At 42.1% G+C, this 26,848-nt stretch overlaps 1 protein-coding gene across 14 annotated transcripts in view; it reads right to left on the bottom strand.

Moving 5' to 3' along the window:
- Nucleotides 1–26,848, bottom strand: part of SLC9A9 (solute carrier family 9 member A9) — a 763,188-nt gene that overhangs the window by 56,226 nt on the left and 680,114 nt on the right. For 11 of the 14 annotated variants that reach the window (XM_042998717.1, XM_042998715.1, XM_042998713.1 and 8 more), the window contains 2 exons: nt 21,796–21,901; nt 18,937–20,449 (listed from right to left, as the gene is read on the bottom strand). The exons of 1 other annotated variant lie outside the window; for it this stretch is intronic. In XM_042998717.1, coding sequence (XP_042854651.1) covers nt 20,240–20,449; nt 21,796–21,901 — 316 coding nt within the window. In that variant the 3' untranslated portion in view covers nt 18,937–20,239. Of the gene's footprint in view, nt 1–6,642; nt 6,660–18,936; nt 20,450–21,795; nt 21,902–26,848 lie in introns of those variants that run through there. 2 more of the 14 variants (XR_006222105.1, XR_006222099.1) reach the window with 2 other exon arrangements.

Raw genomic sequence — 26,848 nt, 5'->3', positions numbered from 1 at the left:
TCTGGGTGTTGAAAGTGGTTTGACAGATTAGAGAAAAAAAGGGGGGAAGGAAAAAAAAAGGAAACGTTTGAGAATTTGAAAAAATGAATACACTGAAGTAGACTTAAATGAGATGATGGGAGTAAAATAGAATTTGAAAAAATATACATAAAAGTAAAGGATATAGTAGAAAAATATTAAAGAAAAATATTTTTAATAAAAATTAAAAATAAATATGAATTTTTCTGTATTCAAGAAAAAGAGAAGAAATGAAAAAGAGAAAAAAGATAAAAAAAGGAAATCGTTTGAAAATATGAAAAAGTGAATACAGTGTAGTAGACTAAAATAAAATGCAAGTAAAACAGAATTTGAAAAAATTTACATAAAACCAAAAAATATATTAAAAAATTTAAACAAAAACATTTTTAATAGAAATTGAAAGTAAAAATGAAGTTTTTCTCTTTCTGCATTCAAGAAAAAGAAAAGAAATGAAAAAGAGAAAAAAAGAAAAAAGAAAGGAAAAAATGGAAATTGTTTTAAAATTTGAAAAGGTGAATACACTGAAGTAGACTAAAATAAAATTATGGAAGTAAAATAGAATTTGAAAAAAATTACACAAAAGTAAAAAATATAGTAATAAAAATTAAAGAAAAATATTTTTAATAAAAATTGAAAATAAATATGAAAAATGAATTAATTTAAATAAAAATAAAATGAATTTTTTCTCTTGCTGTATTCAAGAAAAAGAAAAGAAATGTAAAACAGGAAAAAAAAGAGAGAAAATTGAATAGCTGGCCTGCTAACTGATTGAAGTAGGACTGAAATTACTTCGTTTCCCCTAGAAGTCAGGCTATGAAGCGCTTCATAGTCTGTAAACTAAGTAGGCGGTGAGACTTGTGTTCTAGAAGAGCGAGGTTGGCCCAGGTGGGCGGGGCTCAGTGTAACGGCCCTGCTCTCCACTAGATGGCGCTGCTAGCCATTGGGGTGGATTGTTGCAGCGCTCGTAGGTCCATATGCGCCTGCGCAGGAGCGGTGAAAATGCGCCACCCAGCTACCCAGTCTGTTTTCCCCTATCAGCAATCATGCGCCTGTCCTCTGTCTTCAGCTTTTGTCCACTCCTCGTTTTTCACTCTTTGTGACCAGGACCCAGGCAGTACCTCTCTCCTGAGTTTTGTCTCAGATGCGGCTACTTTCCCCGGCCGCTTACTTCTGAAGGACTGCAGCTTTGACCTGTTCCACCCCTCTGCGGGAGGGTCTCAGCGAGCAATGGCTGAATGAGCAATGGCCGAACGTCGGCTGCACCCAGGAGTTCTTGCTGGACCTTGCTGCTGTCGGTGCCCGGAGACTGCGGCCAGGTGCCTGCCCGCCCCAGAAAAAGTTTGCGAGATAGTGTAGCAGCACCTTTTCAGGGATTACGGAAAATCACAACACACATCTAGCACCAGGCTTCACCCTTAAGGACTTTGTTCCAGCACCAGCGAATGTGGCCGCTTTCTGGGGTCTGCGGGGACCAGGTGGCTTCAACAGTCTCTACCAAATGTCCTTCCAGCAGTGAAACCGCTTTTCCCTGTGTGGCCTGAGAACCTCCCGGACCCCACTCTGTTCCTGGGGATTCACCCTTCCCACCAGAGCACTGTGAGGTATGGAGCTGCGGAGTTGCAGCCTTTGCGCTCCCCTTGTTTACAGTCTTAATGGAATTTAAACCCTCTCCTTTCTCCTTTCTCCCTTTTTAGTTTAGTCCCTGCGGCTGTTTCCAATTTTCTGCTTTCTCTCCAACTGCTTTGGGGGAGGGGTGCCTTTCCCGTATTCTCCCCCCACCATCTGTCTCCGTCCTCTCTCCGCCTGCAAAAGCACCTCCCTTCCCGCGACTTCTCGCTCCCCAAGTTCGCCTCTCCGCGCCGCATACCTGCTGAATTCTGTGGTTCAGGTGGTGCAGATTGTTGTGTTAATCCTCAGATCAGTTTTCTAGGTGTGCAGGATGGTTTAGTGTTGGTCTGACTGTATTTCACGGACGCGAGACACACAAAAAACTTCCATGCTGTTCCGCCATCTTGGCTCCTCAAGTGCTATGTTCTAATGTTGACTACAATTCTACTCTATCCATTAGAATCATAATAACCTGCAAGGTAGAGATTATAATCTATATTTTATAGATGATGAAACCAAGGTTCAGAAAGGTTAAGTTCACCATTATGCAGCTAAAATGAGGAGAAATCTGCATTCAGGCAGACCTAATTTGAAAGCCAAGCTTGTTGTGAAACAGATCTTCATTAATAGGTTTGTGATGGGTCTAATCAGGTATATACTTAGGGCTAAGGAGGGCCTCTCAGCATGCCTGATATTGGAAGGGAAGAACAGTCAATAGGAATAAATCACATATGGTGCTGCCCACCTTGGGCCCTGGCATAGTGACCACCAGTTTTAGTTGGGACCTCTGGTCAGGTTACTTGCTTAACAAGATCTAAAGGAGATCTCCAATAAAAAGGAAAAAAATGGGGAGTGCCTGCATGGCTCAGTTAAGTGTCTGACTCTCGATTTCGGCTCAGGTCATGATCTCATAATTCATGGGTTCGAGTCCTGCGTCGGGCTCTGTGTTGACATGGCAAAGCCTGCTTGGGATTCTCTTTCTCCCTCTCTCTCTGCATCTTGCCTGCATGCGTGTGCGTGCTCTCTCTTAAGATAAATAAATAAACATTAAAGAAAAATAAAGGGAGTTCTTTACCCAGGACTTTAGAAAGACAACAAGAAGGAATAATTAAGACCACAATGTAGATCACAGCTCTCATCCAGCCTATATGTTGTAAAATAAACCCACACAGATCCAACACATACTGGATGCTCCTTATATTTGAGCATCTGGTGTTAATTACTAGTTGATAAAATGTGGAGCTGGCTGGGATTAGGGGTTGTTTGCCAGGGCCTATTAGTATTCTTCCCTTATGTTGTGCCAGTCCTGTTGATCTGTGCTAATGTCCTGTGGTGATTTGTGTCCCACATTGGTCCATGCCAGCCCACTTCAGATGCGTACTCTTCTTTTTGGGTCAGAGTCCAGATCCAAGTTACAAAGTGTTCTTTTTTAGAACGCACACCCTTGGAGCACAGTGTTAAAGGTTTATCAATTGCATTTTAGTTGTGCCATGTACTCCTGTTCCAATTGTTAAATTAATTAAACAAAAAGGTCATTAGACTGAGGTGTCTCTAATGCTATGGCTGCCTATGTAAGGAAACCAAAATCTAAGCCTGTAAATGCTTCAAGATTATAAAATCGAAATGCTAAAGATGACCAATCACAGCCAACTAGGCTTTAAGCTGTAGCCAATCAAATACTTTCTTGGTTTTCATACCTTCTCCTTATAGGTCTTTTCTCTTAGCACTTATCAGCAGAGTGCTCTTAACCACTTCTGGTTTGGGGTGGCTCAGTAGAATAGATTTTTGTTCAAATAAAATAAAAAATTTTAATATGTCGCAGTTTATCTTTTAGCTGTATGCTAAAATATGGCTGTATGCTTATGGTACACTGAAAATGGCTGCCAGAGACGTTCATGTTATAGTCCCTGAAACCTGTGAATATGTAACCTTACATGATGAAAGGTACTTTGCAGATGTGATTAAGTTCAGGATTTTGAGAGGGGGAGATTATCCGGATTATCCAAGTGGACCCAATGTAATTACAAGGTCTTTATAAGAGGGAGGATCAGGAGGATCAGGCGGCTCAGCGTCAGTAGAAGGAAATACGATAGCGGAAGCAAGGAAGTGGTGATGAGCCCTGCTCTGCAGCAGCCTCCAAAAGCAGAAAAAGGCAAGCAGCCTCTCCCCATGAGCCTCCAGGAGGAGCTTCTATCCTGACACCTGGACTTTAGACCAATGGGCCTGATTTGAATTTCTGACCTCTAGCACTGCAAGATAATAAATGTGTGTTGTCTTAAGCAACTAAATTTGTGGTGATTTGTGACAGCAGCAATGCTCCAGACCAAAGCTGAGGTGTTGGAAGGATTTTTTTTTCCCTCCAGCAAATGCCTTCTGCCAATATATGCCACATGGTACTTTAGTGATGTGCTTATGAAGGTGTACACATGACTTCCCCCGATCCTTCTAGATGGGTTTCGTGAGTTCCTCTGGCTTTAAGAGGGAAAAGAGTAACTTCTGATTTGTGTGCATCCTGAAAAACATTCCCCCTCCTTGGCAAGGCCCTTATTCTCCACTTACTTCCTGTGTCCCACTAGCAATCGGTCCCCTTGCCACAGCAGCAGCCAGTAAAAACTGTCTACTTGCTCTGTCACTGGGTTTACTGTGATAGAACAGTGCTTGTCAGTTAACTAATACAAAGTTAACCATTTAATTCACACTTGGATGTTGTAATTTGAAGACTGCAGTGGAATGCCAGTTTCCACTGGGTTACTGAGGGACTTGAGGATGGTGACTGCATCCCTGGACTGGACTCAGCTGGATAGGAGGATGACTCAACTTGGAATAGGACTTATGGGCTGTGTGAGCCAGTTAAACTCAGAAGATACTGGGGACTAAACTTGTTTTTATCCATCCATCTTCTCTTTAGTAGGGAACAATGATTATCAGAAGCTTGCTTAGCATCTACGAAGTCACCACAAAGGGAAGTGTTAATATATGAAAGTTTTGAGGATATTTAATTCAGGAGAGCTGTTTAAAAGCAGGGAATTAAAAAAAAATGCTTGGTGAAGTCTAATATGTGAAAGTATCAAGGGAGAGCTATTCTGGGTGCGTCGGGGTGGGAGTTCCTCCTCTGTGGTGGCCCCTGAAGGTCCTTGGAGAGCCACCGTGGACCTGCCAGGGAGAGGCCTGGTACATCAGCCCTGTGCCATGCAGAATACACCTTGTTGATGCCAGCTGTGGAATCTCTCCCATCCAAACTGATGGGGCAGGACAAATGCTCCATGATGGGGTCTCCAAGCTTCCCCCTGTGTGCTCCAGGCCAACCACACCCCCTTGTGTGCCAGAGTCTGTTCTTAAACTGGGTACAATACAATTGATTAGGATTTATTTTTCTAAATTACAATTACAGTTCAGTTTTGTTTCTTTGAAATAACACCCTGGTTCCCTTGATTGGTGTTTTGAATGTTCCCAATCTCTTCAGTCATACATTTACAATCTTTTGGCTTATTTCTACAGATGGCTAAATTCATGCATTATGTATGGGTTTTACAGGTGGTGTCTCAGAGGGCAAATTTATTCCTGAATATTTGTTGAGTATTATGGTCACTCTGTGTGCCACATAGGTGGTGATGGTCTCAGTTTGAGCAGAGCTGTCTACTCTCCTCATGGGAAGCCCGCTCACTAGCATGGCAAAGAATGCCTGTGAGGGGGTTGGACAGAGAACATGTTTCCTTCTTTCCCCCCAAATTTCTGAATGCGGAGGGTATCCTAAGTGTGGAAGTTGGATTAGAACTGTCAAAATTGTATAAACTCAGCTTTAAAGCTTGAGAACCTCAAGTCATGGTTCTCTTTGTTCTACAATAATGCAAAATCCCTGTGTTTGTCACCAGTCTAGAACAGAATGACAGTTTGAACAATCAGGCAGAAACAACTCAACTGATAATGACACTTCAGTCCCAGCATCCCTATCTTCACTGAGACTGTGCTAACTCAGCTCTGCTTGGTTTAGGACTCATAGCTTTACTCTCCTTTAATGAATTAGTATCTCAGTTGAGGTTGGTTGTGACTTCTTTCTTATAATTGTGTCTAATTAACATTGAAGTCAAAACAATAGCTTTCTTCCCCCACCCGGCATCCTTCAGCGGCTTATATAGGAGCTTCTGGTCTTCCTCTCTGCTCTAGCTTTCTCTCACTGCTGCCAGCTCAGCTCTCACCCAGCTCTGAATTTCTGTGAAAGTTGGAAGAGGGGGGACGATGACCCTGGCGCATACCAATCATATGCTTCCTGTCCTCTCCACCCCCAACACTTCCGTCACATGCCAGCCATATGGTTCAACTATTGTCCTGTCTCCAGGGGCATCAATATTTTTGTTCAGAGACCCTCATGCCCCATCTCATCTCCACAGAGGGCTTTCTCATGTTACACAGCTGTGCTATGTGTCTTCATCACTTGAACTTGACCCACTAATGCCGCTCTCCAGGGGATCCACACAGTGTGGGAGATGCATCACTGAGATAATTACATGAGATGGAGAAAAGTTTATCCCTCAGAGCAGGAACTCTTTTGAGGTTAAAGCCACCATAAGTGCTTGTGAAAGTGCTGATGCCTGGAGAGAAAGAGCTCATAATTGCCATGTGGTTCCAGGCCACCCGAGAAAGCCAACCCTAGTGGGTATTGGAGGGAGGATGTGTCACTGTAACAAGTGTGATGGCTAGAGGTCGTCTTAATTGAGCTGCTAAATGGAGTTGTGTGTATTTTTTCCTTTTAAATGTGGACGGGTCACAGTTTTTATGGCTGCACTTGTTTCATCTTTCTTATAACTGGCTTGGCTTTATTGGCACAGCTGGGTGTTGTGGACTGAAAATTATTAGGAGTAATTACTTTTCCCTTCAAATGGAAAGCCTTCTTTACCTCTTCCTAGGTTATCTGTCAAAAGTACTTAGTATAACCTGACCTGTGGTAGGTGACTGAATCGGATTTGCTTGCAGCTTCTTGGCATGTGTTTCTCAAAACGTTAGCATATGATGATACTAGCAGGCATTTGATACACCTACGGGCCACCATTTTCATAGGAAAAAAAAAAAAAGATGTAACACAATTTTTAACAAAGTAAAATGAAAACTGCATTCAGAATTGAAAACAACAGTTTTGTTTTGTTTCTGTGAGAGACACGATAGAGTTTACCATCCTTCACTAACGAATCCATATGTGTATACAGACCCTATAATCTCTGTCTGGTGGTGGAGAGTCTGAGCCACAGATGAATTTCTCTATCTAGCCTATTGCTTTTTAGTTTGCATTTCTCCCAAATTTTAAAAATCTGAATTCATAATTTGTCTTCGGTAATGGAGGGACATGTAGGGTGTCTCTGTCAGATAGTTCTGGGTATCTGAATATAAACCCCAAATTACTGAGTGCTTTCTCGTTATTGTCTTGGTGCCCAGAAGCCCCTCTTTCAATTAGCATGTCTGACTGTGGAAATAGAAATGTTTCAACAAGGAAGATGATAGTGAATGGAGACCTTATTTATTTTTTGGCTGTATTTGTAAGTCTTCTCCATATTCTTTTGTAGCATTTAGATATGGCTTTTAAAGTACTTATTAAATATTTGTTGAATAAATAAAGGTCAAGAGATATATTGGTGACCACTGAGGTTCTCTCTGAATAATGCAGTGTGTGGATGGACATTTTTATTTGCCTCTCAAAGGGCTCCCTGGGTACCCTAACAGTATTTTGTCAGTATGACCCTAACACACCTTTTCTAGTCTACCTGATGAGGCATGAAACAATCATTGTCAAAATGGAAAGTCTTTTCTGTAGCAAGGGCTTTCAAGTAACAAAGGAAACGAAAAGTTATAGGGCATTTCATTTATTTATCTCACATAAGCCAAGAGTTGATTTATACTCGATTCATAGGTGGTATTGTCCACCTGAAACGTGAAATACCAACTAACAAACATACATGATCATAAAGGCTTTTCACCTTGAAAATTGTGGGCTAAAGTTTACTCTTGTTTCTCCTGTAAGCATATTTATAATGAAACTGGTTTAACAAACATTTTGACAAAAGCATAGCCTGACCCATTTTGCTGTTAGGCATTCAACTTTGAATGAGGTGCCTGTGGCTTATGACTCTTCTTCAACTTTGGGCCAGATCTATCAATTTTGTACAGGAATGTATTATTTTGTACTTGTTTTGGACAGATTCAAGGGTCTTATTACAGAAAAGAAGAGCTCTTTGAGCTCTAAGGATGAAGGGAAAGCTTTTTACCCTCCTCTGACAAGTTTCGTACCAAATGATGTCCTGCAAGGGGTCAGCGGCGAGGTGATTGCTGCTGAGTCACAGCCCATGTTCTCACTCGAGTCTTGTTTGCTACCTATGTGCATACCATTTTGAATCATAGTATTTCCATTACTGTTTCTGTCTCTGCTTTAACACTCCATTGAGCTCCTTTTGAATCACTGATCCATTTTTATCAATTGTGATGACATGATACTAACAACCAAAATGCATATTTGCCTAATGTAGAGACTTATGCCCAAATAAGGAATAAACATGTTATTCCAGATAAGCTGCATCCTGTTAACTGAAGACTAGCTAACTGGAGAGCTGCTGGGGCAAACTACCCAATACGATGCTCATCTGTCATGGACCGACTTTAAAAGTAGAAGGATTTTTGTGAAAAATCACAGTTAATATTACATTTAAAGTGAGTGATCTGGCTGTGAAATAAATGGTTCTGTCCCTTTATTTTTAAAACTGCCAACCTGCCTGTACACCCCTTGAAAGATAGTTAAAGACCACCTGTTAACCAAGTCCCAAGCCTGAGAAACACAGCTCTGGCCTCAGCTACTCAAAGTGTGGTCCAGGGACCAGCCGGTCAGCATCACCCGAGAGCTGGCTAGAAATGCAGAAGCTTGGGTCCTGACCCAGACCTTCGAATCAGAATCTGTGTTTTAATAAGGTCCTCATGGCATTCAAATGCACATTAAAGTCTGAGAAGCTATTCTAGACCTCTCTTTCTAAGATGGATGTCAGGAGGGTGTATTTACCCTCTTAATAAAGAACGGCAGCATCGCAGCCTTTAAGGATGTCAATCCACACCCACTGAATTGTCAATTGAAGAGGAGCAGAATATGCCACCCCCGGAATGTGCCACTTTGGCCATATGGATCATTTTGAGTGGAAAACTCTGGGCTCTTCAGACTCAAGAAGAGCTTTTTACCTCCCTCTTAACTGCCTAAAAGAATTGACATAGCCTCTTCTTGCTCCCCACCCCCCCCCCCAAGAGAACTACCACCAGAGATAACTTTTTATATCACAAGGACATTTCTGTATGGCATAGAAAAGTTTATCAACATTTGCTCTTCCCATCTTGCTGTGAATTGCCTTCCTTCCCTTTGAAGCCCCAGAGACACTACCCCTTCCTCCTTAGCTCAGGATGGTGTATCAGCCTCAATGACCTGACTGCCGGGGAGTCTCATATTTTTATGGGGCTCCTGTATGTACAGAATTTGTTTTTCTCTTGTTAATCTGTCTTATATCAATTTAATTATTAAATCATCCAAAGAACCTAGAAGGGAAGAATGAAAATATTTTTCACCTCTATGCAATCCCTGACTGACCCAATAATCATCTCTTCATTTCTGGCTGGTGCATACTGTGGGGTGAGGGGGGTGCATGGGTGGCTCTTGGTCAAGGTTTCACCAGGGAAAGGATGCACTTGGAGACCCATAGCCAAAGTTGAGTGAGCCAAGGTTGGGCCAAATTCTGATGCAGTTCTCATCTTTGGAGCCAGTGTTATGAAAAGGAGCAATTTGAAGTGATTTGGCAGATGATGTTGCATGGTCACGGCTTGGAGGGAGCAGTTATTTTTTCCTCTTTTGTTCAGGCAGCAGCTGTGGCTCCCTATAAATGATATCCCAAATGTGTTGTATGCCAGGGATTTAGAACTTGATGATTCACAGGTTTTGTGAGTTGGTGCTTTTGTAGCTGGACAGTGGTCTCAGAAATACATGTAGTTATAGTCTGAGGGTTGAGAATTGGCATCCTCAGCACCTCTCAGTTACTTTCTAGCCAATGAGCTCCTTGCTCAAGGAAATGTGATACCACTGGACAGGCCCTCTGCCCCTCCTGACACAGCTTCCTCCCATCCTTCTTTTTCGTTAGATTGTCCTCACCACGTTCCTAGCTTTTGCAGCCCATTCTAACCACCACTTCCTCTAGGAAGCCTTTGATGACTTTCTGCAACTGGATCATGTCTCTCCATCCTAGAAAGTCCTTGTAATCTAGTGGTTCTCAACCTTGGATGCAAATTTGAGTCATCTGGGAAGCTTCAAGAACTCTCGTTGTTCAGGCCAAAGCCCAGACCAGTGAAGTCAGAACCACTGGGCTTGAGACTCAGGCACCAGTAGATTGTAAATCTCTCCCAGTCAGTCCAGTGTGAAGCTAGAGTGGAGGAGCAGGACCATAATTCTTTTTCCTTTAAAGTTCCTCTTTAAATTTTTATTTAACTTTTTTTTAAGTAGGCTTCACACCCAACACAGAGCCTAACACAGGGCTTGAAATCACGACTCTGAGATCAAGGTCTGAGCTTAGATCAAGAGTCAGATGCTTTACAGGTGTGCTGTGTCGAAGGGACATCGACCCAATGTTTATAGTGGCACTATCCACAATAGCCCAAGTATGGAAAGAGCCCAAATGTCCATCGACGGATAAATGGATACAGAGATGTGGTATATACATATATACAATGGAGTGTTACTCAGCAATCAAAAAGAATGAAATCTTGCCATTTATAACTACATAGATGGAACTAGAGGGTATTATGCTAAGTGAAATTTCTCAGTCAGAGAAAGACAAAAATCGTATGACTTCACTCATATGAGGACTTTACGAGACAAAGCAGATGAACATAAGGGAAGCAAAAACAATATAAAAACAGGGAGGGGGACAAAACATAAGAGACTCTTAAATATGGAGGACAAACAGAGGGTTACTGGAGGAGTTGTCGGAGGGGGGATGGGCTAAAAGGGGAAGGGGCACTAAAGAATCTACTCCTGAAATCATTGTTGCACTATATGCTAACTTACTTAGATGTGAATTAAAAAAATAAATTAAAAAGATAAAAAAAATAGAGTCAGATGCTTAACTGACTGAGCCACTTAGGCGCTCCCTCTCCCCCCTTTAAAGTTCTTCTTAAACCTCATTCTGCTATGGATCATACAAGAGACCACTGTTTTAGCTTTATTCCCGTGCCCAGATTAGAAGCTCCCAGAAATCAGGGGCAGAGTTTTCTCATCTCTGTGTCCCTTGATAGCATCTAGCACATAGCTCAGTGAACTTGCACATTGTTTCTCCTGCTAGTCATTCACCCTGCCTTGGGTGACCACTGACCCTGATCAGAGAGGGTGTGGGTACTGTGGTTTCTTGGTCATCATCACTTCCATTTCTGGATTCAAGGATTGGAGGTGGGGAAGTCAGATATGTGTGTGCTGAGATATGCCAAAAGTTCTGGTATTCCAGGACCTTTATCCATTAAACAAAGAATTATATTCTGCTAGAAAAAAATGTGCTTAAAGGTGTAGATGACTAGACTTCTTTCTGTCTGCTCAGAGTCATCTCTGAGATGCTCATTTGAGGCATCTTTGCAGCATAACAAACTAGTGGCTTAAAACCACAGTAAACATTTACTGTCTTACATGGTCTCTGTGGACCAGGAATCTGAGAGTGGCTTAATTGGGGCGGGGTTCTGGCTTAGGGTTTCTCATGAAGTTGCAGTCAAGTTGTCAACTAGAGCTTTGGTCATATGAAGGCCCGAATGGGGTGAAGGATTCACTTCTAAGGTGGCTCATGCATATGACTGACAAGTTGGTGCCGATTGTTGGCAAGAGGCCTCAATTCCTTGCCACATGTTCTCCACAGGACTACTTGAGTGTCTTTAGAACATGGTAATTTATTTCCCCTCAGAGTGTTCCAAGAGAACAAGGCATAAGCTGAAATGTCTTAATTATGTACTATTATGTCCACAATATCATATTGGATATACAGGTCAATATGGGTGGGGACAACACAAAGGACTTTGCTTTTTCTTTAGGCAGGAGCAGTCATTTAAATGATTCTGCTTGATCCTGTATAGGATGAGCATATGATGTAGGCTGGCCAACTGGATAACTCTGTCCCTTTGGTGATAGGATGAGCATATGATGTAGGCTGGCCAACTGGATAACTCTATCCCTTGGGTGAATATTATTGGTATAAAGGTGGGCATGTGTAGACACAAACTAGGCCAACCACTGTCATTCCTAGGATTTTGCTAGAGCATTTGAGCGAAAAGATGTCCTCTTGGTTTGGAGCTGCTGGCAGACATCTTTGCAGCTGTTGGTCCTGGCGAGAACAAGGTAAAAATGGAGAAGACCAGAGTAAGGAGAGAGAGAGAAAGGAAGCATGTTGATGGCCTGGTTTGTGCCCCAATATTTAGCTAACTTCCTCTCTTGGGCTTCTAAGTTATACAAGTGAAGACATTTTTTCTTCAGCTAGATTGACCTAGATTGTGACCTCTTGGTACCAAATCAGTTCCGACTAATCCAGGGTCTGGAAGCCTGGGGCCTCCCAGCTTGTTCTGGTTCACTCTGCCCTTTATGTGGTCATTCTCCAGTCTCTGGTCTCTCTACCGCTTTTTTTAAATTATTAAATATTTTATTTATTTTTGAGAGAGAGAGAGAGAGAGAGAGACAGAGACAGAGCATGAGTGGGGGAGGGGCAGAGAAAGAGGGAGAGAGACACAGAATCTGAAGCAGGCTCCAGGCTCTGAGCTGTCAGCACAGAGCCGGATGCAGGACTCAAACTCATGAACGGTGAGATCATGACCTGGGCTGAAGTCAGATGTTTAACCAACTGAGCCACCCAGGTGCCCCTGGTCTTTCCACTGTAAACCCCAGGAAGCTGAGGTATATTTGTGTAGTCTCCTGTCTCCAGTGTTGGGGCATCAAAGGTTCCTAGTGCATACCGACAGACTTGTGCTAATTCCTTCTGCAGCCTGGTATATGGGAAATAATCATGATCTTTGAAGCTATACAGTTCTGGATTCAAAACTCCCATCTGCCCTTAATCAACTGTGTGATCTTAGGCCAAGGGCTTACCATCTCTGTCTCCAAGGTCCCTGCACATAAAGCAGGGCTTGAAATGTGATGTTCCCAGGGCTCTCATGAGGATGAAATGAGATATCACACATGGAAAAGTGAGGCCCATATCAAAGGGCCATTTTTTTCTTTTTTCCTTCTAGACATAGTGCCAGGTACAATAGAGCCCTACCTAGCCAGGATTTAATTCAGTTCAGTTCTGTTAAATTAGCATATCCTGAATGCTTGCATCTGCAAGATGATGAGTGGACAATGAGGTTTCAGGAGAGTGACCTGGTAATTTTGCTTAACTGAGGGCTGAGTTTCACTGTATGATCGCATTGCCTTAGGCCACGTATGAAGTAGAGGGTATTTGAATCTGATCTCTTGCACTAAATCCTTGCTGAAGCACTCCCCTCCCACTGACCAGGATGGGGAGTATTAGGGAGGATGCTGGCATTCAGAGAAGCTGATCCCTGTGGTGTGGTTCAGATGGTCCATTCCCCTCCTTCACCTACAGGCTGGCTTGTTGGAGCTCCCCTCTCCTCCCCATTCATCGCTAAAACTAATCAATCTGTGTGATGAGGTGAGCCAAGATGTCTCTGAATTGATGTGCTTCCTGGACTCTATCATTGCTCATCTGTTCCATCTTTATTTATCCCATTAATGATGCTGACATTGGCAATTCCTAACCTTGATTATCTGCAGTACATTGTAAAGGTTTAATAAATGTTTGTCAAACTGAATGAATGACAGGTTGATGGACAATATTTGGGAGATATATGGAACCTTCCGCAGGTAAGTTTCTTACTCCTTGCAACCTCCCCCACACCTAGTCTAACAGCTGCCCTGCTCTGAATAACAAACATCTGAAAGCTTCTTTGCTAATCTCACAAGTACTTTAAGATTTTGCTTCAGGGCCATCTTATGAACATTAGTTATCCTTGAACTGTGGTACAGATGGAGAAGGGGTAGGAGACCAGATCAACACTCTGAGTAAATCAGAATATAGCAGGTAATGTATATTTTAGAAACAAATCCCTAAAGTGCTCCTTTCAAACACATTTGAATTCAGCAAATAATCTGTTTCCTTAATTTTGTGTGAGCATTCCTCTTACAACCTTTGTCCTTCTGTTCCAGTCAAGAGGGAGATGGAGAGGGAGGGGAGGGAGATTAGATGAGGGAAGTAAAATCTCAGCTCAGGGCAGACCTTCAGAATGGGCAGTCTGGAGGTCTCTGGTATGAGCTGAAACTACAGTTCAAAGGCAGAATTTCTCCTTCTTCCCAGAAGCCTCAATTCTGCTCTTACAGCCTTTCAGTGGATTCAATCAGGCACACCCAGATTATCTAACATAATCTCCTTTACTTAAAGTCAACCAATTATGAGTGTTAATTACACCTACAACACACACATGCATAGCAACACCTAGATTAGTATTTGATTGAATAATTGGGGATTATATGCCAGCCAAGTAGACAGGTGAAATTGGCCATTACAGTTGAGGAGAGGTAGGGCAGTTGTATAAGGCCAAAAACACAGTAACAGTAGAAATCAACATTTTTTCTGCATCTAACCCTTGTCCCATGGGAATGCCAGATCTCCCTATAAGGGATTCTCCAAGGTTTATTTCACAGGTGCATACTCTGTCCACCCACTGGATTTTGCACTCCTCAGTTCTCCATTCTGTTCCCTCTTTCTTCTTCTTGTCAGTGGTTTACCCAGGGTTTGAATGAAAATAATCTGTGATGCCTTTTGAAGAAAAATATGCTCATCCACGCAGAGATTCTGGCATCGTCTTTTCGTGGGGAGGGCATACTGGAATTTCTTTGCAGGAATTAGAGAAAGGTGAGGAAGTTGTGGCATTTGAAAAACTCTTTGGTAAAGCTGTGATGCAAACCTCATCCTTCCAAATACACATCTTTAGGCTAGACCTTTTCCTTAAACTTCAGATCTGTGTAAACAACATCTGGACATTTCCATGCAGCTCTCCCTAAGAACCTCAGGCTCAACATGTCCAGAGTTGAATCTGTTGGCTTTTCCCCAAATCTGTTCCTCTTCCCAATACCCTCAATGACTGGAACCATCCACCTGCCGTCATGTAAGCCTTAAACTTGGGGTCATTCTGGGCTCTTCCAGCTTCCTCACTTTCCATGTCCAATCAGTTATCAACACTGTAGATTCTAGCTCTGAAACTTAACCTGGAACCTCTCCTTTAGTCCATTCTTCCTGACTCTGCCTTATTTAAGTTTCTCATTGTCTCTCTCCTGGGCTATTGAAATAGCCTCTTGACTGGGCTATTATGCCTTCTCTAGGCTTACTTGTACTCCATATCCCCACAATCTATGTAATTATCTTTCCTGTTTAAAATATTTCAATAGCTCCCCATTCTCACAGGATCATGGCTCAGACTCCTTAGTTTGATCCGTACCTCCAGAATTATCTCTTATACTCCCATTCCTACCTGCAAACAAAAACAACCTATATGGTAGCCATGTGGACTAAATTATATGTAGTTCCTCTAATGTGCCAGGCTGCCTCACACCCCTTTGTCCATGCTGTTCCTTTTAACTGGCAGGTTCTTCCCATATTCTAGTGATCAGTCTTACCTCCTGCCCCACAGACCAGCACCAATCATATCTGCTTGGTCAAACCCTCTCATCTTTCAAGATCTCACATGTAACTTCTTCTTTAAAGCCTTTCTTGACCATGCCCCCTCCCACACCCCTATCTTGAAGCCACTTTCAGAACTGACCATACATGAATATGGTATCATTATAAAAATTAAAAATAAGGTGGATAAACCAAAGGCTCTCTTGATTCAGCCCTTGTAATTGCACTCCCCTCTTGGTTATCAGTCTGTCATGGATCTTTCCAGACTGTTTTTCACTAACAATTTATCTTGGAAATATTTCCATGTGAGTGCATGCATATGGACCCATTCTACACAGAGTGTAATTGCTGCAGAGAATTCCCTAGTATGAGAATATTGTGGTTCCCTTATGCTATTGATGGATATTCTCCTCCCCAATATTTTGCAATAACAGTGCCACAATGAATATCATTTTGTCTGCTTCTTTATGCATAAATGCTAAGTATTTGTTTTCTACACAGATGCCTAAAAGTAGAAGTCTGGATAGAAGGTATACATATTTGATTCTGCATATTCTTTCCATATTTTTATGTCTGGTTGAATGTTTTAATTTTTCATGCATTGGTAAGAGTTCTTTGTGTATTTTGAACAATAATCCTTAGTCTGATATACACATAGACGCACACACAAACGAAAGTATGTGTGCATGTGTGTGTGTGTATTTCTCCAAGTTTGTTTCAAATTTTGCTTATTGTCTTTGTCATAAGAAATTTTGTGTTTTTATGCAAATTTATCACTCTTTGTTTTGGGTTTGTGTCTTTCTCATGAAAACTGTTCATATGCCAAGGTTATTTACATATTCTTTTTTAACTTTGTTATCCTATAGGTTTTTTTTTTAACACTTAGCTGTTTAAATTACTTGCAATTTAGTTTTTTATGTTGTAGGGTATTACCTGATATTTTTCTTTTTCCAAATTGAAAGTCAATTTGTCTGCATTACTTACTGTGTAATAGCCCATTTATTCTCAGCCCAAATTTAAATGCCATTTTTTAGTAACTAAATTTCTAACTATATTCATGAACCTGCTTCTGTACTTTGTAGTAGATTTTCTTGACCTCTTTCCTTATTTCTAGGTCATTACCACACAGTTTTGGCTACTGTAGCTTTATTGTATGTTTTGGTATCTTATAAGGAACCTATCATTTTTTAGCAGTCTGTCTTCTCCTACCAGATGTTTGATGGATGGGACGGAGTCATATTTGTCTTTGAATTTTAAGGACCTTTTATGTAGTTTGCATCCATGTTTGTTGGATGGTGCAAATGAATAAACCCAGAAGCTGTTGGTACTATTGATGCCACACTTTATATTCTCAAGGTCTCAAAGATCATGGTGAGAAATAACAAATTTTTTAGTTTTTATTCCACTTCCTATTGTAGTTCAGTACTTCGATGAGTTAGTCATAGGACTCTTATTATTTAATTTGTTTTTGAATAAATAATTCGTCCATAGTGTACAAAACCCCAAAGGCACAAAAGTGATAAATTAAGTCTCCCCTCAGTTCTTAAGAGGAAATTATACTACCAATTTCTTCTTTAACCTTCCAAAATGGCAGCATACCATCTACTCTGTTCTGCACTTTGCTATTTTCATTTAACAATACATCCTAGAGATCATTCCATACCAGTACATGTGATACTGTCTCATGAGATGGCTGTGCTGTGTTTTATTTAACCAGCAATTCAGTTGTTCCAATAAATATCCTTTGTATGTATAATATTCTCAAATATCTAGAATAAAAGATCTGCACATGAAATCGGTGGGTCGAATGGTATTTGAATTTTCAGCTTTGATTTATACCATTAAATTGCTCTCCAAACAGTTTCTAGAAACTTCATGAATGAAGACCTTAATGGCACTTCCCATCAGGCTTCTGACTTGCTCAGGCATGTACTGAGTACCATGGGGACACTACAGAGGGTCTAGCTGGGAGACTGACAGTGAGTGGAACTGTGTGTGTGTGTGTGTGTGTGTGTGTGTGTGTGTGTGTGTGTGTGATGTATACTTGGTAAGAAGCTCAAGGAAAAACCATAAATCAATTAATTAATTAGAGTCCTGTTTAAAGCTCTAATAATGAGTGCAAGCATTAGTGGTTTGAATAAAGCTCCTTTGCCTTTATTATTCATTAGAAACTGGCAGTAAATAATAGGTTTGAATTTCACAGTCCTCATACTGCTAATCAAAGCACAGAGATCTTAAGATCATAAATTATTATCCCTCACAACAGGACAATAAAGGAAATTTGGTTTTATGAATTTCTAACTGGGACACTGGCTAGCCTCTCTCTGGGTCTTGGGCTAATTCAGAGGGAAGGAGGCTGGTAATCACATCTTGAAACTGGAACACTGTCTTATAGATCAGGTGGGGCACAATTTCCTCAAACTCATGATATTTTACTTACCTGGAGTCAGGGGGACGAGTGGTCTGACCCAGATTAAACAGCCCCTTATTCTCCTTGTTGGCCGTGGTTCATGATGGTCAGCTGGAAAGGGTATTTTTCTAAGCAGAAAGAAGGCTTTCCTGTGGGCAGGAGGCTGTTTTTGCTGTGCCCTCTTCGGGAGTTGGTGCTGGGTTTAGATTGCATGCCTTCCTCTCCCCACTCCTTCTCATTTCCATCTCATATGTCATTTTTCTCTTTACTCCTGCCTCCACTAATGTTAGTCTGTTTTGAGAGGATCTTCTCTTTCCCTGGTGTGTCTTTCTCCACACAAAGCAGCAAAACACCAGGTTCTTATCTCTTCTTTTCATAGGATGAGGACAGAAAGAAGATGAATCCTTATCTTCTGACTTGCCTTTTTATTCCTCCCCCCATTTTTGAGGCTTTTCACGATTGTGTGTGTATGAAAGTGTGAAAGGAGGAGGCTGTTCCACTCTGCCTGCCTTAGCTCTCCCTTCTCTGGCTGGCACACCCTCCCAGCCCACCAGTGTTCTCTTCTTTCTTTCAGTGGCTTGTGTGCCAGTTCCTATGGCTTTTCCTGGGCCACAGGACCCTTGCATCTCCCTTACGTTACCTTTCAGTGCCTACTTCACCTGGCATTTCAAGTATAAAGGCTTAGAACTGCCAATTAGCATGAGCAGAGAAAATGTCTTTATCTATCATGTATCTATCTATCTATCTACCATCTATAATCTATTTTGGGGGGGGGGAGAGAGAGAGAGAGAGAAAGAGAAAGAACACTAAAAAGTGAGCATGTGAGTGGGAGAGGGGCAGAGGAAGAGAGACAGAATCTCAAGCAGGTTCCACATTCAGTGCACAGCCTGTTAGGGCTCAGTCCCATGACCCTGGGATCATGACCTGAGCCAAAATCAAGAGTCAGAAGCTCAGCTGACTGAGCCACCAGATGCCCGAAAATGTCTTTAAATAAAGCATTGGCCAACACAATCATACTTTATAACAAAAGTTTATTAGGATTAGGTCAAATAGAAAACTTCATGCTTTGCCATTTGCATATTTACCCGGAATGACCAGATTATACTTAGCTGAGTATAAAACAGTTTGTGCCCCTGGATCCTACTGTTTGGAACAAAATCAATATATGTAGCCGTGTGTCTGACACCACCGTGGTTAATAGCCTAACAACTGGTTAGCAAAGCATATGTTATTTTCAAGCTTTGGGCCTGAGGAAGACATCATTCCCTACCTCCTTCAGAAACAGACCCATCATAGCCTGGGCACCTAAGACTAGAGCCTGCTTTTTCGGAGTCTAATATTAACATCTGTATTTCAAGAGAAGCTAGGCTTGAGGTATCTTTATGGCTTAAAAGGCACAGATCATGCAGCTGAATTAAAAGCTATTGTGTTGGTCTGCTTGTCATGGGCTATGAGCCATATCTTGTAAGAGGAGTCCCTAGGCTGCATCCTTGAGTCTTCAGTATGGTCTATGCATCATCGGCTCTGCTCCTCTAGCTTCTGCTCTTGCTAATCAGCTGTGGGTGTTGGGTTTGGAGGACGGGTTGGGACTCCTGCACCGTCTCCTGCCACGTGGAGAACAACCTGTGCTGTGGAATCTCATCACCCAGCATACAGAGGGGACCTGCCACAGGGCTAAGGAGTGACTCAAATGCGAGCAAGGACAGGGAGCCTTGTTCTTCAGGTAAAATATAGTATGGAGAAAAGAAAACTGCTCTTCCTGGAAGGGTCCTACCAAGTTGGAAAACAGAGCTGCATTTAGCGCAGGGTGCACCCAGCTGGAACTAACCCTTTGATTCATTCCATGGGAGAAGCAGCTTGACAAGAATGCCCATGAGAACAGTGGGTGGCCACACGGCACGGCTTCTGTGAGGCCATCAGCAGTGGTATCGATCCCTTGTCTGGGCTTTGCAAATAGCCCTGAGGTCATTAAGGGCACGTGGGAGTCTAGGTCTTTATAATATACAAATAATCAGGTACTAAATAACTTGGCATAACCTCCAGCTTAGGAGCCAGATCTTTATGCTCAGAAACTTTTTTCCTTATTTTTAAACTCTCCCTAATGAAGGGAATGAAATCCAAAATTGAAGCGAAGGCCTGGAGAGCTGCCTACTGAACGGAAACCCCTCAGACACAAGGGTATCTGTTCCTCCCTTAACAGCAGCGAGACTCCTGACTCCCTCGCTTCTCTGCCCTTCCCACCCCACCCAAGTCGCTAATAAAAATGGCTGCTGTCAAAAACTTAAATTCAGTTGCATAATAGAGAGGGGTGATAATAAATTCTCATTTCTTTAGGCACTAGAGGATACTTGTGACAAGGTTTTGATTCTCTTCAATTTGTGCTCTTACTGCATTTTCCAGCTTCTATTCCCCATGCTGCCTCCCCAGCTTGGCTTGTATCTCTCAGTGAGCCTGGCATTACTTGTGATTACGTCTGCACTGTTCACCACTAATTCAGCTGGGACTGACCCGGAGTCTGCTCAAGCTTGAGTTCGTAGCCTCCTAGGCCGAGATCCCCCTCGTAAATGTTGTCTTTGCTTGGAGTCTGCGGTGAACTCCCTGCAGGAGGACTGCAGGGCGAGGTGGCTTGCTCCTGGTAACTCATGGCCAGTTCGTCCTGATTCACAATGCATTCTACATCTTCCTCTTTTAGCTGCTCCTGGATTTTGGGAAGAGAGAGGAGTCACTTCATGATGAAGAAAGCAAGAGCAGTCCGACAGTGTTAGAAAGTAGGGTGTTTGTTTTCCTTTCTTAATGGCCCTGTCTTGCCTTGGCTGAGGTACCTGCTGCAGGCAGGTGTCGCGTTTCCATGTCCGTGGGCATGGTGGAGCATTTCCCCTGGGAGGCCTGGAGGCATACCGCAGTCATATGGGGCCTCCAGGCCTAAGGTGAGAATTGGTAGAGAGCGCGTGCTAACCGAGTGCTCCTTGGGTTAAGGGAGTTAAAATAAAATTCAGTGGATTTCTTGAACTGGTACATAACTAGGTTGAGAGGAGTCAGGAGTTAGGAGAATCTTGGCACCTCAGAGTACGGAACGATTCTCAGTGTTGGTTTTGGAACACTCCTGCCTATCACGAAATTCTCAAAAGGCAGTTTCTGTTACATTTTATTTGAAAAGTGTGTCCTCACAGCATGCTTCTTGGGATGAGTATCACAAAGCTAAAAATGGTTGGAAGTCACCATAGTAGATAATGGCAGAAACTAACTAGATCTGACCAACGTAGTTTTCCTCAGACAGAGCTTTCCTTGAAGGAAAGAATTAAGATTTCAACTCTTCCTTCATTGGCTTTGGGAAGACCATACAAAATCACTCATAGAATGAGCCCTGGCTAGGTGACTGAGGTCAGTGGTTTCCAACGTTAGGCCGCTGAATCCCTTGGAAGGCTCATGGAAGCACAGATACTGGGCCCCAAGCTCAGAGTTCTGAGATGGGGGGGGGGGGTTGCTAATAATTTGTATTTCTAGCAAGTTCCCAAGTGATACTGAGGCTGCTGGTCTGGGGACACACTTTGAGAACCACTGCCTTAGGCCATTGTGTCCTGAGTACATCTGAGACACATTTTTCTCTGTTTATGCAAGGGAGTGCATAAACCTCCAGCTGGACAACCTCCAAGGGCGCCACACACTCCAAGGCTTTGCTCCTCTCCAATCCCTGATGCTGGTTTGTTTGTAATGATTCTAATTGCTTTTCAGCATTTTTTATTCCACTCCCTTGAGCTATAAAGCACAGGCCTAATATTCAAAACCTCAAAACACAGCAGTTTGTGGGGACATGTTACTTCTTTTATGTTTTCTAAATTCATTTTATGGTTAAAAATATTGATAAAAAAGATTGTATTCTTAAAAGAAGAATGAGCCCACATCAGCAACATCTGAAAGGAAAAGAGAAATGCTTCTTGGTGCAGTGAATTTTAAAACGCTTTTAAACGCTGGGAAGTAATAGCCCTGAGGTTCCTGGGCTCATCGGTATTCACCAAGCCCGGCCCACTCCGGGCAGTTACTCACCCCATAGGCCTGCGGACTGGTGAGCAGCCGGGAAATTGGCCCGCACCATTCAGGTAACGTGGTGGTCAACGGAGGACCAGAGTGGGTTAAAATTGGTTTCAGATATCTGTAAGGCCTGTTAAGGAATACTTGCCAAAAGGAAGTTAGAATTTAGTTTCTCACACAGCACAAACCTTTGCATGCAGTGAAAGAGACAGTTATGTTCACCTTTAAATCCCCTACTCCCTCATTTAGGAGGCAATTTGGCCTGCAAAAATTGCTGTTTATAATCTTTGCTCCACACACTTTTCCAGCCCTCCTGGAGGTCTTTAATCATGAAGAAATGGGGACTGGGCCAGCCAACATCAGAGAGAGGGGTGAATGTTCCTCTTCTCCTCCCCTCCCTCCACCAATGTCTCATCTGCTTAGAGAATGCATTCTTAAGAATTATCTTAAAACAATAGCATAAAAGATTGTGTTTTCTTAAAACTGCACACACAGCTTAAACCGCCAGTAATTTTCACAAAGAAGCAAGAGGTATTTCATAAAATGTTCAGTCACTTTAGGACTGGGTAGTGAACATTGATTGTTTTCCAAAATACTTTATTTTCACTATTCAACACAGGCACTTTATACTTCATACATCAATGCGCTTCTATACAAAATTATGTAAATAAGCTGGTGCCAAGTTCATTCTATTGTCTAGCACCTGTCTTTCTTATCTCTTCATCCCAAAGTGCTCTAACAAGTTAAAAGAAAACCCTGTTCATCTAAAGCTGTTATATTTCCCTCCAATCTAGCAATAGTAAAACCCCTAGAGGCTGCCTCAGGTTGCCTTATTATTTCTTTTTTTTTGCTCAAAGGAAAGTAGTGGAATTATTTCCCCATTCCATCAGACACAACTTTTAAGCTTTATATTATTTCCTCTGCTGGAGAATATTTCACCTCATCAACTTTCTGAAAAGCTATAATAAATAGAGAAAAGGAAAAAATGGAAAGCGGTTAACTTCGTTTGGCTTGTGAAAATCTGAAGTCATCCCCAGGCACTAAGGATGTGAGAGGACCTTGGAGATGGCTCTCCTGGAACCCATCTATATCTGGACACCACTCTGTCCTTCCTGTGATGCCTGAGCATGTGACAGCAGAGGGAGATGCAGCCTACAGAGGCCAGGAATCTTGTTGCCTCTGGCTTCAAATCCTTCCCCATCAAAGTGGTGATGAAACAGGAGATACTCATGAACACAGTCTAGTTATGATGCAAGGAGAGCTGCTTAAGAGCATCTGTAATTCCAACTGAAAATGGAAAACTTGACAATTCCTTTCACACGGGCAGCTGTTGTGCTCAGTGAAGGACCAGGGAAGATGTCAAAGTTCAGAGCCTGGCATTCCCTGTAACATTTTTTGAGTATGTCTGTGACTCTGGAAAGCCTGTGATGGTCTTCCATTAATTTTCATTACAAATTGTTATTTCCTTCATTGTATGGATGAATGAATGGAAGCCTAGAGATATAATGATATTAAGTAATCCAAAAGCTCCCATTGCTATTTGAATCTGCCACCATCATCACTAGCAAAAGATAAATGAGCAGGGCAGAATCATGCATGTGACCAGCTGGTTCTCTAGAGAGAAACGCTTGCAGACCTTATCCCTGCTGATGAGCTGTAGACCTTCTCACATAGGGGCACGTGAGGATACATGGTCTTATTAGGGTTTATGGTGTGAACAGGTGAGCAAAAAATACTTTTGTAGGGAGGTGAGATGGGTAAGATAGATGTATAACTGTAATGTAAATCAGGGAAAATCCAGCCAATTTTATTTCAAGATGGAAAAGTGACAGTAAGTATGCAACATTTTTAGAGATGTCATATTAAAAACAAAAACAAAGGGGCGCCTGGGTGGCTCAGTCGGTTGAGCGGCTGACTTCGGCTCAGGTCATGATCTCATGGTCCGTGAGTTTGAGCCCCACCTAGGGCTCTGTGCTGACAGCTTGGAGCCTGGAGCCTGTTTTGGATTCTGTGTCTCCCTCTCTTGACCCTCCCCCGTTCATGCTCTGTCTCTCTCTGTCTCAAAAATAAATAAACGTTAAAAAAAATTTAAAAACAAAAACAAAAACAAACCTGAAGAGATTTGTCAAGGCTTTAATTGTTTCAGAAGCCTGGGCAACTTTCTCTATTTGAGGTTCTCAGAATATTGAAAAATTAAATTATATAACACCAAAATAATGTTACAAAAGTAAGGCACAAATTTAGAATTGTGTAATGGACATTTTCTTCTTTTAATCCTGATGAGGTATCTCTTTAAGTCTATGGGTAATGTTACTGGAGCTAACACTTACAGGTGAAATTTTAGCTTTTTGTGAATGTGAGGCCTGGACCCCAGGGGGTACCATTTGGCCTCTTTTGGATAGGTTCTGGGATTTTTGACTCTCAATGCCTTGGCATAACTGTCGTCTCTGCCACTTTCTGACTGTGTGAACTGTGGTCTAGTTATTTACCTCTGTGAGCCTCAAGTATTGTTGTGAATATTAATGGGAAATAACATTATGCAAAAATGTTTTTAAACTCTATGTGCTATTCACATGCTATTTATTTTGTTTTAAGTAATTATTTTCTAAGCAATGCTTCTGAGAAACTTTTGTCTTGATCATTGTTCAGATAATAGTGGGGAGATGGAACTGAGGGTAGAGAGGAGAAAATGGCACTCCAGGCATTTGGTGTGGCCTTGGGGGTCACAGGCTAGTTAGCAGGTGGGACATTTAAGGTACCCCTACATCAAAAATGGCTATTTGGGTCAAATTTTGTTGTATAGGCAGCTAGTGTGAGGTGGTAGGTGACAGTTGGGCAGAATTTATTGATGTATGACTCTTCTAGGAAACTGATGATGTTGTTTTTGCTGCTCTGATGTCTCAGTAGCTGTGAGTTCAAAGGAATGAGGCATACCCTGTGTGGCAGTGAGCGGAATGTGCAAAGCACCACCCCTAGCCATGGTGCACGTGCAGCAGAATCTATGTCAAACATCTTGGTTTGCCCAGTGCTTATCATATATCCTGTGCTCAGTGGATGTTTGTTGAATTTCTGATATAGGAAACTATTCTGGGGTGGTATGAGTGATGGAAGTAGATCCTGGGTAACTGTGACAAGAGAAGATGAAGGGGGCAGATAATAGCCAACGAACGAGGTTTTTCTGAGGATAAGAGGCTAAGAAAGGTTACGTTGAAGTTGGACCTCTTGGGCCTGAGTTATTAGACTGAGGGGACCATGAAAAAAGACTGGTAATGGCATGAACTGAAGTGGTTAAAAAATAATCTGGTTTCTTACTCATTCATTTGCTCCTTCATACGCTCACGTTTTTGTTTTATGTGCCAAACTGGTGAGGCATCCACACAAGGACATGGACAATTAATTGCATTATAAAATGGAAAGCTCCCTGGTGTCCACACTGTGGTTTCCTTGAGGGCAGGCCTGTTCTGTTCACCTGGATACAGTGCTTCGCACATTTTAGATGTTCAAGAAATAGCTGTTGAATTAATGAAGACAACAGGCTCAGAGAGGGGAAAAGAATTGCTCAATGGAACCCAGCCAGATAGTTAATGGCAGCGCTGGGCCTGTGATCAAGGACATTTCCATCATACGGGGCATCTTTCTTCTGCTACAGAGACACTGAATGACAGGTCTCATCTGATTGGACAGCTGATTTGGAATTCAGGAATCCATGATTTTCCGAGTTCTTTATTGCTGAGCATTGTCTGGAAAGTGGCTGGATCTCCAGGGTTACCTTAATTATTAAAGAGTAAGAAAACTCTTCTGATCTACAAAAAAAAAACCCATGCTGCTGATTTCGCAAAATGTGTTATTTTTTTCATCAAGTTCTAGTATATGTTTGGGGAGGGAGATTCCCTGTTGGGTATTTTTGGTACAGCTAGTTTTGCTTCTCTAATAAGCTAGAAATGTATCGAGATGAAATGTGAAGCTCTGGGGGGAAGAAAACAATGACTTTTCCCATCTAAAGGGCATAGGTTTGGGAATAGCAGTTTGGTTCAGGAGATGTAAGTAAAAGCTGGAATTCCATCCAGAGTTAACACACATGCAATAAGGAAGACAATTAACAGATGCCCTTTTCTTTTTTGGCCTGAGCTATCAGAAGGTCCAGAGCTAAATTTAATGCTTAACTGAACTAACATCTAAAATACCCGGCAACATTGATTTCTTTCTCTTTTTTGTTTGTTTGTTTTTAATTATTTTAAATCCTCATGTTTTACCCATTGTAAGTTGCCAAAACTAATGAGTGTACAGCCTGCTCATATGCTTCATATGACATGGTCTTACCTAGACTAGTGAGATGCAAAACCCCAAGCAAAGATGCAGCTCTACAAATGAGTATCTGCCCCTTTGAGGAGACTAAGCCCCGTTGCCCCCTACCATGGACTGAATGTCTGCATTCTTCCCAAATCCATATGTTGAAGTCCTAACCTTCAATGTGATTGTTTTTGGAGATGTTCTTTAGGAAGTAACTAGGGTTAGATGAGGCCATGAGGGTGGCCTCCATGATGGGATTACTGCCCTAATAAGAAGAAATACCAGCGTTTATTTGCTCTCACTCTAAATGTCCACAAAGAAGAGGTCATGTGAGCATAAGTGAGATGGTGACCATCTGCAAGCCCAGAAGAGAGTTCTTACCAGAACCTAATCATGCTGGCACCCTGATCTCAGACTTCTAGCCTCTAGAACTGTGAGAAAATAAATGTCTGTTGTGTAAGCCACCCAGTCTATGGTATGTTGTTATGACAGCCTGGGCAGACTAACACACTCCCTCTCTCTGGACCTCTTTAAAAATCTCTGAGAGTCCTGAAGACCTATGTTCTATCCTGGCTTTCTCTAAACTTGCCTCATCATGAAGATCATCTTGGACATTTGTTAAGAATTCAGATATCCCAGGGGCACCTGGATGGCTCATTTGGTTAAGCGTCCGACTTTGGTTCAGGTCATGATCTCACAGTTTGTGAGTTCGACCCCTGCATCAGGCTTTGTGCTGACAGCTCAGAGCCTAGAGCCTGCTTTGGATTCTGTGTCTCCC

The sequence above is a fragment of the Panthera tigris genome, chromosome C2, assembly GCF_018350195.1.
Source record: "Panthera tigris isolate Pti1 chromosome C2, P.tigris_Pti1_mat1.1, whole genome shotgun sequence".
In the NCBI taxonomy this organism is placed as follows: domain Eukaryota; kingdom Metazoa; phylum Chordata; class Mammalia; order Carnivora; family Felidae; genus Panthera; species Panthera tigris.
This window is presented reverse-complemented; position numbering and strand designations above follow the sequence as displayed.